The following is a 13,700-nucleotide window of genomic DNA, read 5'->3' as shown; positions in this document are numbered from 1 at the left end:
GGCGGGAGCAACGTAAAATGTAACGTTTTTCTGGCCATCAAAATTAACGCGCCGCGTAGGAATCCGTTGCCATCCGTCATGCTTGTAATGGATGTCTATGGTGCTGGATTCCGTCGTAATCCGTTTTACAACGGAATCCAGTGCTGGATTCCGTCATGCTCTACTGAGCATGCCCAGCATGTCTGGCACACCCACTGGGCTGTCCCAAACACAAACGGATCATGACTGATCCTTCAAAAAACGAATAAATAGAGGAAGGGCACCACCTGGTGGGATCTCCTGGTATACAAAAAATGGAGACTAACAACGAGAAAGGTATACCATGAAGGGATCACAACACCATAGAATGAATAGGAAATGATTCTTTATTGCAACAAAAACGTATCATACATCCCCACATAAAAGTGAGGCACACAAAGACATGATAAAAACATTTAAAAAGCCAGAGGCATGATGACCAACCTGCCAGGAAACATTACAATAAAGTCACAACGTATATTTAAATAATGTCAGACTCTCCAAAAGACAGAAAATAATGTCCCGTCATAGTATAAACATGCTGGTGTACAGTGTTTAAGTAGGGACCATAAATTGCTTAATAAATGGACCAATAGTTGTAAATCAATATTTGGTGTTTAGTAAGCCATATTAATAGTACACACTAATCAGTATATCAGTAGTCGGAACAGTGCAAACGCACACATCCCCTCAGCTGCTCTGGTGAGTGCTAATTTTCGTCCTTTATATGGGGCACACAAGGTAACTGTGCACTGCCTTTTTTCTTTTCCCCTGAGGAAGCCACCATTACAGGTGGCGATACGCGTGGGGTACCATGCCAGGACCCTTTTGACTCTCCTCCTTACCTGTACTTAACATTTCTGCCAGTTATTTCGGGTAGTAAGTATAGGTTTTTGCTCTGGGCAAAGAAACATTGCCCTAATCTGCCTTATAGGGCTGTAGTAGTTTTCTACCATCTATAGATAGGGCTGCTGGTAATTTATCTGAGTGTTCAGGACCCTGTTTATGGGCCGTGTTACTTAAGCCTGTCTATCACCACCATTTATTATCGGCTGTTTGTGCACATTTTTGAGGGCAAGATTGGTATTGATAAATTGCCCTGCTTAACTGTGCTGCATATGTTAATGTGGACTGATATATCATTATGTATGTATGCAATAGGGTGCCGAGTATAAATTTTGCTATTGGCTCATGTATTGCATATTTATAACTGGTATCTGCACAGTCTAATTTGTATTGCATATATAACTACTGATTAGTGTGTACTATTAATATGGCTTACTAAACACCAAATATTGATTTACAACTATTGGTCCATTTATTAAGCAATTTATGGTCCCTACTTAAACACTGTACACCAGCATGTTTATACTATGACGGGACATTATTTTCTGTCTTTTGGAGAGTCTGACATTATTTAAATATACGTTGTGACTTTATTGTAATGTTTCCTGGCAGGTTGGTCATCATGCCTCTGGCTTTTTAAATGTTTTTATCATGTCTTTGTGTGCCTCACTTTTATGTGGGGATGTATGATACGTTTTTGTTGCAATAAAGAATCATTTCCTATTCATTCTATGGTGTTGTGATCCCTTCATGGTATACCTTTCTCGTTGTTAGTATCCTTCAAAAAACGGACGCACAGCGGATGTAACGGACGCAACGGATCAGTTTTTTCACAGGATTCCTGTGAAAGGAATCCTGTGAAAAACACATCCGTTGCGTCAGTTGACATCTAAAAAACAACTGATCCGTCCCTGATGGATTTAAAACAACGGAAATGTGAACCTAGCCTAAGGGTACTTTCACACTTGCGTTTATTTCCTTCCGTTACAATCCGCCCTTTTGGAAAACAGCGGAATCCGTTAACGGATTCCGCTGTTTCCCATAGACCTGTATGGGTGATGGATTGTACCAAAAGGACCTGCGTTGCTTCCGCTGGGCGACGCTCCGTTGCTTCCGCCCAGCGGAAGGAAAGCAGCATGTAACGTTATTTTGAGCAGCGGAATCCTCTGGATTTCACTGCGCATGCTCTTTTTTTTTTTTTTTAAATCAAACTTTATTTTGGCTCGCGGTGGCCGAACGCTCAGCTGATCATCCGGCGGTCGGCTGCAGGGAGCGATCAGCTGATCACCCGGCGGCCGGCAAGTGACAGCGCTCAGCTGAGCGCCCGCCCGCTGGCATGCCCGGGCGCCGGCAAGTGACAGCGCTGAGCTGATCACCCGGCGGTCGGCTGCAGGGAGCGATCAGCTGATCACCCGGCGGCCGGCTACTGGGAGCAATCAGCTGATCACCCGGCGGCCGGCTGCAGGGAGCGATCAGCTGATCACCCGGCGGCCGGCTGCAGGGAGCGATCAGCTGATCACCCGGCGGCCGGCTACTGGGAGCGATCAGCTGATCACCCGGCGGCCGGCTGCAGGGAGCGATCAGCTGATCGTTCACAATAGTCTGCCGCTGGTAAAAAAAAAAAAATAAAAACGAATTGCGTTGTTTTGCAGCATCCGTTGCATCCGTTGTGCCACTATATGCAACACATCCGTTGCATCCGTTACACAACGCAATGCAACGGATACCGTTCAACGCAAGTGTGAAACTAGCCTTAGACTGGAGTTTCCGCTGTCTTTTTCCTCCCCTATTGCTATATTGCGGTATTACATAAGATGGTATTACGGCCACTATATACACTATTTGGGCACTGATGATATTGGTTATGTATGGTACGGTCATTGGACATTGTGCCTTGGTAGAATTTGGAACAGAAATGTACCATTACCTTTGAGCGATCTGTCCTGCAATCATCCTGCCCCCACATATACAGCATTCTGTCTGGAACTTGTAGTGCACAATGTAGTTATATTGTAGTTTCAAAAGAAGCTGCACTATGTAAAGTCAGCAGGAGTTCAGCTCTGAAGCAGCTGCAGTTTATTCTCTGGCAGGAACCCTCAATAATGGAGCCTGGAGTTGATGGTCATCAGAAAATGAATTCCAGGTATGTTGGGAGCAAAAGACAAAATAAGACCAACAAGGAGAAGCCTGCTGGGCATTCAGCCTGGAGATTATGCAGGTACATACGCTCATGGGGCTCATTAGCTGCAATCTCCCTCCATAAAGGGATGAAGGTGGCAGTATTACAATTAATAACCAGTCTGCAGTCTGATCATTTTGCACATTTTTGGAGGGAGCGGAGGAAAAAAAATCCATGGGAATAGCTATATTTAAGGCTGCTTTCACAAATTAGGCTTTTGCCGTCAAGCACAATCCGTCGAAAAAACTGATGCGACGGATCCGTTGAAAAAACGGATCCATCGCATCAGTTTTTTCCCATCCGTTTTTCGACGGATCCATTGTGATACTGAGCACGCTCAGTTTAAAAAAACGCAATCCGTCACTGTATTGGATTTTTAGCCGTATTACGACGGATCCGGCGGCCATAGGCTTCCATTATACAACACGCCGGACGGCGCCGGATCCGTCGGCGTCCCTTTTTTTTGGGTTTTCAGCAAAAAACTTTACTTTTTCACATTTTTTTTTTCTTCAGGCACAAACCGTATTGTGCCTGATGCGATGGATCCATCGCAGATTGTTACAAAACTGATGTGACAGATCAGGCAAAAAAACGGATCAGTCTCATTTTCCCCCTTCCAGTGAGAGAGTTTTGTTTTTTGTTTTTTTCTTTCCAGAAGTGAATTTACATATGTTCTGGGCATGACCAGAAACAAAAACCGGATCCGTCGCCTAAGTCCATTTGTTTTACGGATGGCGACATCCATAGGCTACAAATGTAAAAAAAACGGACATCGCCGGATCTGTCGTAATCCGTTTTTTTGCCGGACACAAAAAACGTTGAATGCTGCGTTCTTTCCGACGGCCACACAAACACATTTCGCTGGATCAAAACGCAAGGCCATGCAGCACAATCCGGCTCAAAAACAACACTATGAGAGAAAAACGAATCCGGCGCCGGATCCTTTTTTTTTTTTGTTCAAAAAACGCCAGATTCCGTATGATGGCAAAAAGTGATGTGTGAAAAAAGCCATACATGATGCATCCTGTCCAGCGGCCGCACAGAAAACTTTTGCCGGATCAGGCGCACTTTTGCCCGGATGAAACGCAACACCATGCGGCACAATCTGGCTCTAATACAAGACTATGGGGAAAAAACTGATCCGCCGCCAGATCTGTTTTAGGCTACTTTCACACATCCGGTTTTTGCTCTGCGGCCCAATACGGCGCACTGCAGAAAAACCACAACCGTTTTTTTTGCCGCCGGTTGCGTTTTTTTTTTGCATAGACTTACATTAGTGCCGTATTGTGCCGCATGGGCTTGCGTTCGGTCCGGTTTTTACCGCATGCGGCAGATTTAGCCGATGCCGCGGCCGGATGGAACGTTGCCTGGAACGTTTTTTGCTCCGGCAAAAAAAACGCATCACGCCCCATCCGGCCGCTGCGGCACATTTTTCAATGCATGCCTAAGGACGCCGGATGCGGCACGATGCGGAAAAAAATGCATCCGGCCGCCGCATGCGGTTTCTTCCACGGCGCATGCTCAGTAGCAAGCCGCAACCGGAAAAAAACGGACGGGCCGCATGTAAAAACGTATGCAAAGGATGCGGTGTTTTCGCCGCATCCGTTGCATAGGTTTCACAGCCGGATTGAGCCGCACTGCTTAAACCGGATGTGTGAAAGTAGCCTTAGGGCCCACTCACACTTGCACTATTTTGACGCAAACGGAATCCGTCAGTAATGTAGTACAGTTCATTTATTTACAGTGGAAGCGCGACATCGTGTGGACACAAGCGGGTACTGCATGACACACACACGTGCCATAGTAACGCGCTTCCACTGTAAATAAATGAACTGTACTACATTAGTATCATAGTATCATAGTATCATAGTTTTTAAGGTTGAAGGGAGACTCTAAGTCCATCTAGTTCAACCTGTAGTAGTGACGGATTCCGTTTGCGTCAAAATAGCGCAAGAGTGAAACTAGCCTTATCTGTTTTTTGCCGGATTGTGCCTGATGCCAAAAAACTGATGTGTGAAAGCAACCTAAGGCCTCTGCCACACTCACGTGAATTACACGCACGTGCCGAGAGACACGTATTTTCCCTGCGTGTTGCGTGCAGGTAAGTACGTGTCTCTGGTACGTGCGTGACACGTGTGTTCTACGTGTGCTATCCGCGATAGCACACGTAGAATCAGTAATTATTATACTCACCTGGTCCTTCCTGATGTCCGCGCTGCTGTCCGTGGTGCTGATCCTCGGTCTCCAGCCCTCCCGTCTCCCCGCTGCTGCTGCTGCCAGGCAGTGAAGTGAATATTCTATGAGATTAATGAGCGGCGGTCGGCAGCAAGAGGCAGCAGCGGCAGAGACAGGAGGGCTGGAGAAGGTGAGTTAATGTTTTTTATTTTTTTCCCTGACATGTGTGTTTACTCCGGCGCGTGTCACACGGGACCGCATCCACACTACACCCGTGTGGTACGGGTGCGGGCCGTGTAACACCCGTGCTGCCGGAGAAAACACTGACATGTCAGCGCTTTGAAAATCGCACACACGTACAAACGCACACGGACACACGTTCCGTGTGGTTTTACGTGTGTGTGCCTGCTACCATAGGGTAGCATTGCTGTACATGTCTCCGTGCCGCCGGTACGTGTAAAAAATGACAAACACGTGCCGGAGGCACGGATGTGTGGCAGAGGCCTAAAAAAAAGTTAAAGGAATTAACTGCTCAGTAAGGTGCAAAAGTGGGAGGTGGGGGGGAGGTCCAGAGGGGCCAATGACTGAACAGATCAATTAACATGCCCTTTAAAGGGGCGGTCAATAAGCCTTTTAAGCTTGGAATTTTGCATTTGCCCTTTGCAGGACTTGGCTGAGCTGAGAGCAGGTCTGTCTTTGAGGGTTGGTGGGGCCAGTGGTATTTTGGAGAGATTTAGGTTTGGGGTTGCCTTGAGTTGATGCAGGTTTTGTGGCTTCTTCTCTCCAGCTATTTTTGTTGCTGCAGGTTCTGCTGAATCTTTACCTGTCTACAAATTTTAGATTTCAATTTTTATTTATAATTTTATTTATTTTTTTTGGAGAGTATCATGTATACACAACAGCCTTATCCCACTTATGCCTTTAACCATGGGCTTGTGCAGCAAAGCACTGGGGGTTATCCTTCCCATTCTCAGGGCTTTTTATTTTCAGCACCCAAGTTGGAGAATGGTGATCTGGGGTTGCAGACTCTAGGTGACCACCCAACATCTGTTGTAAACTGGAATCCTCCTGCTCCAATGGAGACCCTTGGTCACCTGAATCTTCATGACTCCCTACAGCAGGCGAAGGAGCAACTAAGATATCGCTTAGAAAAAACGAACTTTAAAGCAGAAGGTGACAAACCTGAGCATACACTTCTTCCTGGCCAGTGGAATCATCTCTTGTATAACTTGACTGGCAATAACCCTAATCTTGACCCAACCCTCCATCTGAATCAGCGGGTCACCGATCCTAGTGTGTACCCGACTACAACTAACCAGGGCCCCAATATCCAAGGAGCCCCCGCAACTGTGACCGCGGAGAGCAGCCCGTGCAGCTCCTCCAGTGCCCCCAGCGCGGCCAAACAGGGAGACAAGGTGGTGGACCTGGCTTCACCCTACCCCGCGGTCCCAGCCAGCGAAAGGAGAGAAAACACAGTAAGTAATACCCGTATAACTAAGTTCCAGCCTCTGGGAATGCTGAGGGCTGAAGTAGCACAATTACTGGGAAAGCATTGATTGATTTTTATTCTTTGCATAAAATGGAAATATTATTGTTTGGTATGATTGATCTAGTATTTTTAAAGTCCACTATGGATAATAATTAATTATTGCGCCAACATATTCCGCAGTGCTTTACAACTAAGAGGGGACATGTACAGACAATGAGACAATACAAAATTAAGATACCAGGAGGAGTGAGGGGCCTGCTCGTAATAGACAAGTGGTGGGGAAATGTGTAGATGCTCTAATGTAACTATAGGGTGGATGGCAACTTCTTTACAGTTCTATGGAAACATTGTCTATAGATCCACAACGTAAAATGTGTCTAAAGTGGGGTTTATCTTTAATTGTAGTAACCTGGTTAGTGATCCTATAACTTGGGGTGCTGGCCATGCTGCCTGTGACCTACACAATGACATTCCTGCACCCGAATACTTTTTAGCTTGGTAGCATAGCCTTGACATGGTTTTAAACTTGAGACATTGTTGCCATAAGAGAATTGCTTAGACAATTGATCTGGCAATCTTCACTTAATTGGTTGGAGGCTAAATGTGAGTTGCTGGGACTCCTGATTTATTGGTCTTATGTCACCCCCTAGTGGTGAAATGCAGAATTTCTAATGGGACTCTTGAATGTCGCAGGTCTATTAGTGTTGGTATTCTCATTTGTTTTATTTTTTTACACTGTGGCCACATCAGCTAAACTCTTGTTTCCTTTCTGTAAATGTTACAATGGTGTTTATATCACTGAGATATAAATTTTATACATGGCCTCACTTTAACTTGGGATCATAGCGGGAGGGAGGGGGGGGGGCAATATTGGCATTAAATTCTCAAGATCTCTGATTGCAGTCAATGGGATAATTTGTTTGCATCCATACAATGAAGACCTTAACAGATCTCATACCAGTCTAGACAATCCTGTCTGCCATACTGGTACATTAATTTGTGAACCTGAGTTTTCTTTGCCTGCATACAAGAGCGGCAAAACCATGTGGGGGATCACACAGGTTTGGTGTCTCTGAATGTAAATCTGGATACTTCCTCTTACTTAAAACCAGATAATGAGAAAATTAATTATTTGAACCAGTCTGTAGACGTCTTCATTATTCCCTGATGAGCACAGAGTAGAGATGTAACTACACGGGGACTTGTCTTCCGTTTGCAGGAATCGCCCACCACTGAGGAGCTGGAGCAGTTCGTTAAAAGAATGAAGGAGAAACGTGCGCAGACCGGCTTCACACAGGCAGATGTTGGCCTCGCATTGGGCACTTTACATGGTAAGTGTTGCTGGTGGATATATGTATATGTATCCTGGGCTTTTAAGCTGTGACCTCAGATGGTGACGTCTTCCCTTTCCTCTTCCCACAGGCAGGGTGCTTAGCCAGACGACAGTTTGTAGGTTCGAATCGAACCAGTTATCGCACAAGAATATGTGCCAGCTAAAGCCGATGATAGATGGATGGATGGAAAAGGCGGGTCAGGAGAACCTTGTCGAGGTAGGAGACCACCACTGGCATGTGTCTGGGGGTCTGTGAAGGGGACCCCCTGCTGAAGCACACGGCTTCCATATAAATGAGCACTACCTCCCCCTTACTCCACCAGGTCTAGCTGAGTGACTTCTCTAGTTTTCTAGAATCGAGGGCTTAGGATTGTTCTTGGCTTGTGATGCAGGTGTGTGGGCGGCGGATTTAATTTCTGTACAGTCCAGCCCTTCAATGTATCTTCAGGAGCAAAGATAAGTCTACTACTGGTATTTCTTATAGCTTAGGATCTTTGCATCTTGTCTGTCAGCTTGCAAAGTGAAAGTAAAGCTGTGCTGCAGATATATACTGAGACAACAGGAACTTACTGAATAATAGTTTCCCCGAAAATAAGACTGTCTTATATTAATTTTTTTTGCTCCAAGAGATGCGCTAGGTCTTATTTATTCAGCAGAAAAAAAATGAACATTTATTAAATACTCTACAGTAGTTGTCGTCACAAACCAGCATAAACAGACAAACTGCGAATCCTATCAAGAATTTCTTGCTACTACCATTGTTTCCATATAAAACACGCCCTGGTGTTCTGTTCGGCGGGCATGCTTCCAAACAAAAAGTTTGCTAGGTCTTACTTTCGGGGGAGGCCTTATATTTAGCAATTCAGCAAAAACTCTACTATGCCTTCTTTTTAGGGGGATGTCCTAGTTTTGGGGAAACGGGGTATATATTTTATTATGCATATTTATTAGATTATTTTATTTATTTAAAAATAATATATTATATTTTTAATTTTATATTTATGTCTGTCTGTCTGTGTCTACATCATCAGCCCAGCCCGCATCCACATGGCTTGAGTTTTAGGCTAGGTTAACGCTTGCGTTATTTTAAATCCGTCATTGTGAGTGACGGATTTTTTTTTTATTTTTTTTTTACATGTCAACTGACGCAACAGATGTGTTGTTTCACAGGAATCCTGTGGAAAAAAAAACCCTGATCCATTATATCTGCTGTGCATCCGTTTTTTTTTCTGTATGTTTGGGACAGCCCAGTGGGTGTGCCAAACATGCTGGCCATGCTCAGTAGAGCATGACGGAATCCAGCACCATAGACCAACATTACAAGCTTGACGGATTCCTGCGCGGTGTGTTAATTTTGACGACCCAAAAAACGTTACATTCTGCATTGTTTCCGCCCGGCAGTCAGTCCAAAAACTGATGCGCTGCGCAGCAGATGCAACGCAAGGTCATCAGTCGCAATCCGCCACTCATAAAAGTATATGGGAAACAACAGAATCCGCCAAACTGATTCCGTTGTTTACCAGAGCCTCGGATTGTGACTGATACAAATTGATGGAAATGTGAACCTAGCCTTAGGTGGTTTGTTGCACATATCCTTAAATTTGTCTAGAGTCTTTCTTTCAAATATCAAAGAATTAACAGTTAAATGTAGCAATAATACTCTGCAAACCTAATACAGAGGAGCTAAGGTTGGTGTAATCTGAGGGTGAGCAATGTATGCATTCCTTGCAGGTAGCTTGATTTTTAAACACAAGGTAAAAAATAAAATTAAATTCTGCAGCTGCTGTTACATTGTATATGCAGATTAACATAAAAGGACTTGGGGTTCTCGCTAACACAAATGCCCCCATAATGCTGCATTTTAAGGTTACTGGGTGTCTTTTAATCCACTGATCGGTCTTGTCTTAATGTTGCATTCCAGATGTTAAGTAAAGAGCAAGCCGTAGCAATGATTAAAAAGAGGAAACGGAGAACCAATATTGAGAACTTGGTGAAGGATAGTCTGGAGACTTATTTCATGAAAAATAACAAGCCTGGAGCCCCTGAAATTGCCCAAATCGCACAGGATTTGCAATTTAACAAGGAGGTAAGGAACCAATTCACAATCTGATATTTTGAGTCTATTATACTCCAGAGCTGCGCTCTCTATTCTGTTAGTGCAGTCACTGCAAATATTGCATTGATACTAGCTTGCCTCATGTTGTGTACACTGAACACAAAGGGGCTTAACAGCAGAATAGTGCGTGCAGCTCTGGAGCACAATGCATGATGTAACTGACGCCCCCTGGACTAGTCAGGGAGTCACAGGGTACTGCACTTGCTGCTCTGTAGTGCAGGGCTCAAAACCCCATGGTTCTGGGTTCCCAACCTATAGTGCTGCCCCCATCCGCATCCAAATCCCAACCACACCTCACTATCAGACGCACCAGAGGGCTGCTGAGCTGGAATAGGGCCGCCCACCTAGTGGTCAGGCAGACTGGTGGGAGGAACAGAGTTAGTGGAGTGTTAGCCCTCAAATAGTGAGGAGCTGGGGGAGTGTGTGGCTCCCTGGGTGTTAGAGGTTGGGTTGCAGATGGTGGTCTGGGCCTGGAGGAGTCGGAGACCCGGTCACAAGGTCTTGAGGCTGGGTGCCTAGACCTGGTCTTAAAGGATAGACTCGAGCTGCTGACTAACAACCGGTCTGGGACCGAAAGCACGGCGGGGTACAGGACCCTAGGTCGGGGAGTAGCTTCAGGCAACCCAGCAATTAACCTGCAGAGGATAGTGACTTTATGGACTGTCCCCAAGAAGCTCAGATCAGGGGCACTAGCGAAATGAGGTGATGGGGCTTTCCAACCCACGCAGCCCACAGAAATCCCAAGCATGAGCACTTCTAATTTGTGCACGGGCGAAGGCTCCGGACCAGCCGGCAGTACTATAGGGGAGATACCCGGACGAGCTACCCCCCCCCCCCTCCCCAAGCGGGCAGCGGCACCCACAGACTTGGTTTACCTTGATGTCAGTCTGCTTTACGGCCGTATCATCACCAACACTGCCTGAGTACATGGTCCTCCCCTGTTTTCAGCCAGCCCTGCGCTCCCCTACAACCAACATCCCACCATCCAGGGTCCCAGGGCGTCCCCTACCCATGGAGGGAACATCTGGCTGCCCCACTCAATCTCCCCTGGGTACTCATAGCGGTGGTACTCCCCTTACCGCGAACCACGGGTGGTATTATGAACTCTTATCCCCTGTAAATAGTTCCCTTTACATTTGAGTGGCCACAAGCCCCCGGGTCGAGCCACAACCCCCGGATCCAAGAGGTTTGACCGCTGCAGGGGCGGCACATAACTCAGGATCAGTAATGCATGTACAGTGACTGAACAGCAGAATAGTGTGTGTGCAGCTCTGGAGCACAATACATGCTGTAACACGGTATCTGAGCACTAAGTATTGGTGGTTCCTGATGCTACAGAACAGTGACAAATTTCACCAGGCAACAATTGATGACACTTCAGATCTACTGAACCTAACGTCAGTGTCTACAATCCTCTCCTGTTATTACTACTGGTGACATTTTGCTCTTTACCTACAGGTCGTCCGCGTCTGGTTTTGTAACCGCCGTCAAAAAGACAAGAGAAATATGCCAGCCCGAGACAACAGAGCATTGTGTGACATTCCACAGATGGTCAACGCGCACATGGGGCAGTTCTTCTCACCCCCGGAGATGACATCCCAGAATTACCTGCCACCACCTCCTCCTCAACCATTGGGATCCCCTGCCCCTTTATACCCGCCTGGCTTTAACCTTAGGAACGACATGTTCCCTCAGCACATGCCCCATGGTCAACATATGTAAATCTTGATTGGGGCTGTGGGACTACTGTATTTTAAAAACGGTGAAGAAAAAAAAAAACTTAAGTGTGGAACAGAGTGACCCATCTTTGATGACATGGTCTGTTTAATGTTGGGGACATTCTGGGACTTTGTGGTGGACCCTTGGGGTCTAGTTATCCCCCCCCCCCCCTCCCCCAACCTTTTTAAGCTCAGGCAATGTTTAGGCCACTTGTACCACGATGTCCTTCCTGAAAGTCCCATACGGAGCTTTTTTCTTTTTCTGATCTGTGCCTCAGGGTGGCAGATAGCGGCCTCCTGAAGATGAGGCCAAGGCTGATTTTACGTCTCAGTTGAGTCTTGTAAGGACTCCAGAATGTGTGCTGCTTTGGTGGGGACACTTCCAGATATTTTTTTTTATATTATATTTTTTTTTTTTTGTATTTGAGATTTACTAAAACCCTTATGCAAAAGACCATTCATTACAATGGATCAAAAAAAATGATCCTGTAGTCGAGGGGTGGGCAGTTTTTCCAGAGGGTCCACATAAGGCTGTGATTGGTGTGGAGGGCTGAACCAATAGGTTTAAGTTAATTCTGCTCAATATTAACATAGTTTCTAGTATTAAATGTATCACTGAATATAGAGCAGACACGTGAAGAAAACTCCTCTCCTTTCATTAAGTTTGCTGCCTCGTATGCTGACTGGTGGAAGGAGACAGTGGCCCCTTCTCCACCAATCTATTCCCTGCAATCCCCATCCTGAGGATGCAGATAGCTATGACATCAGGTGGTGGGCAGCAGCGGTGGCCAGGTGGAGGATGACATGGTGCGGTCCGCTGTTTTCAGCCCTTTGGCTGTCTTGCGCTGCAGGTCGGGCTGGAATAGTCAGAGGGCTGGATGTGGGCCGCACTTTGTCCAGCCCCGCTGTAATCACATCCATAGCTGTTTCAAGCCATCGGCCAAATGTTTTGAATTCAGAATGTAAGATTGCAGCCCAAATATCACCTTTTGGCTTTTATATGCAGGTGTTTTTGGTTTTTAATATTGAAGCTTTTGTTTTCTTTGTAGACCCTTGTAGTTTTAAGACCCATGATGATTATCACTTGTTCTGCAATCAGATCTTTCTCTTCACTACAATAGAAACCTACTAAGATGTTATACTTGGATGTAAATTCTGATTGTCAAATGCATTATTACAATTTTACTTTCCCCTTCCCACTTCTCCTTCTTTCCCCCCCCTTCCCACTTCTCCTCCTTCTTCTTTCCCCCCCCTTCCCACTTCTCCTCCTTCTTTCTCCCCCCTTCCCACTTCTCCTTTTCCCCTTTTTTATTTTATGTTAATCATGTGTATCCTTTCACACGCCACAAAAAATCAATAAAGTTTTAGGTAAAATTTTTTCCAAAATATTTTAAGTTTCTGCAGGGTTTTTTTTTTTTTGTTTTTTTCTTGTGCCCTGTGCTCACATGAAATGAATGCAAGCTCCTGTGTGCACCTCCAACCTCCCTGTCTGTGCTGATACCTTCTCCTTGTGGTGTCACCTATGGAGAACAGTCTGTACACTTCATGGGTGACAAGAACATTAGCTATAGGGATTGAGTAGAAATGGAGGAATCTGCCACGTTTTCTCATCTCACTTCAGACGTCCATCTGACCAGTCTGCTCCACACTGACCGTTAAGTGAGTATTATAAACATCTGGTGACAGGTTCCCTTAAAAATTTACGTAGTGGGTAAAACCACTTTACTTTTTAAAAAAAAAAAACAAAACTTTCACATCAAGAGAAAATCATATACGGCACTCCGGTAAAAAGTTAAGTGCCAGAGTAAGACTGCGTGACCATGATC

The 13,700-nt window shown here is 45.5% G+C and overlaps 1 protein-coding gene across 1 annotated transcript; it reads left to right on the top strand.

Moving 5' to 3' along the window:
• The first annotated feature begins 6,105 nt into the window (after nt 1-6,105).
• LOC142251890 (POU domain, class 5, transcription factor 1.1-like) lies at nt 6,106-11,941 on the top strand. Its single transcript, XM_075324939.1, has 5 exons — nt 6,106-6,693; nt 7,927-8,038; nt 8,130-8,257; nt 9,977-10,126; nt 11,615-11,941. Exons 1-5 carry the CDS (start codon nt 6,106-6,108, stop codon nt 11,876-11,878), a joined length of 1,242 nt encoding a protein of 413 aa, XP_075181054.1. The 3' UTR covers nt 11,879-11,941.
• The last annotated feature ends 1,759 nt before the right edge of the window (nt 11,942-13,700 follow it).

The sequence above is a fragment of the Anomaloglossus baeobatrachus genome, chromosome 9 (assembly GCF_048569485.1).
Source record: "Anomaloglossus baeobatrachus isolate aAnoBae1 chromosome 9, aAnoBae1.hap1, whole genome shotgun sequence".
Classification (NCBI taxonomy): Eukaryota; Metazoa; Chordata; class Amphibia; order Anura; family Aromobatidae; genus Anomaloglossus; species Anomaloglossus baeobatrachus.
Note: the sequence above shows the minus strand (reverse complement) of the source record. Positions and strands in the feature narration are given on the sequence as shown.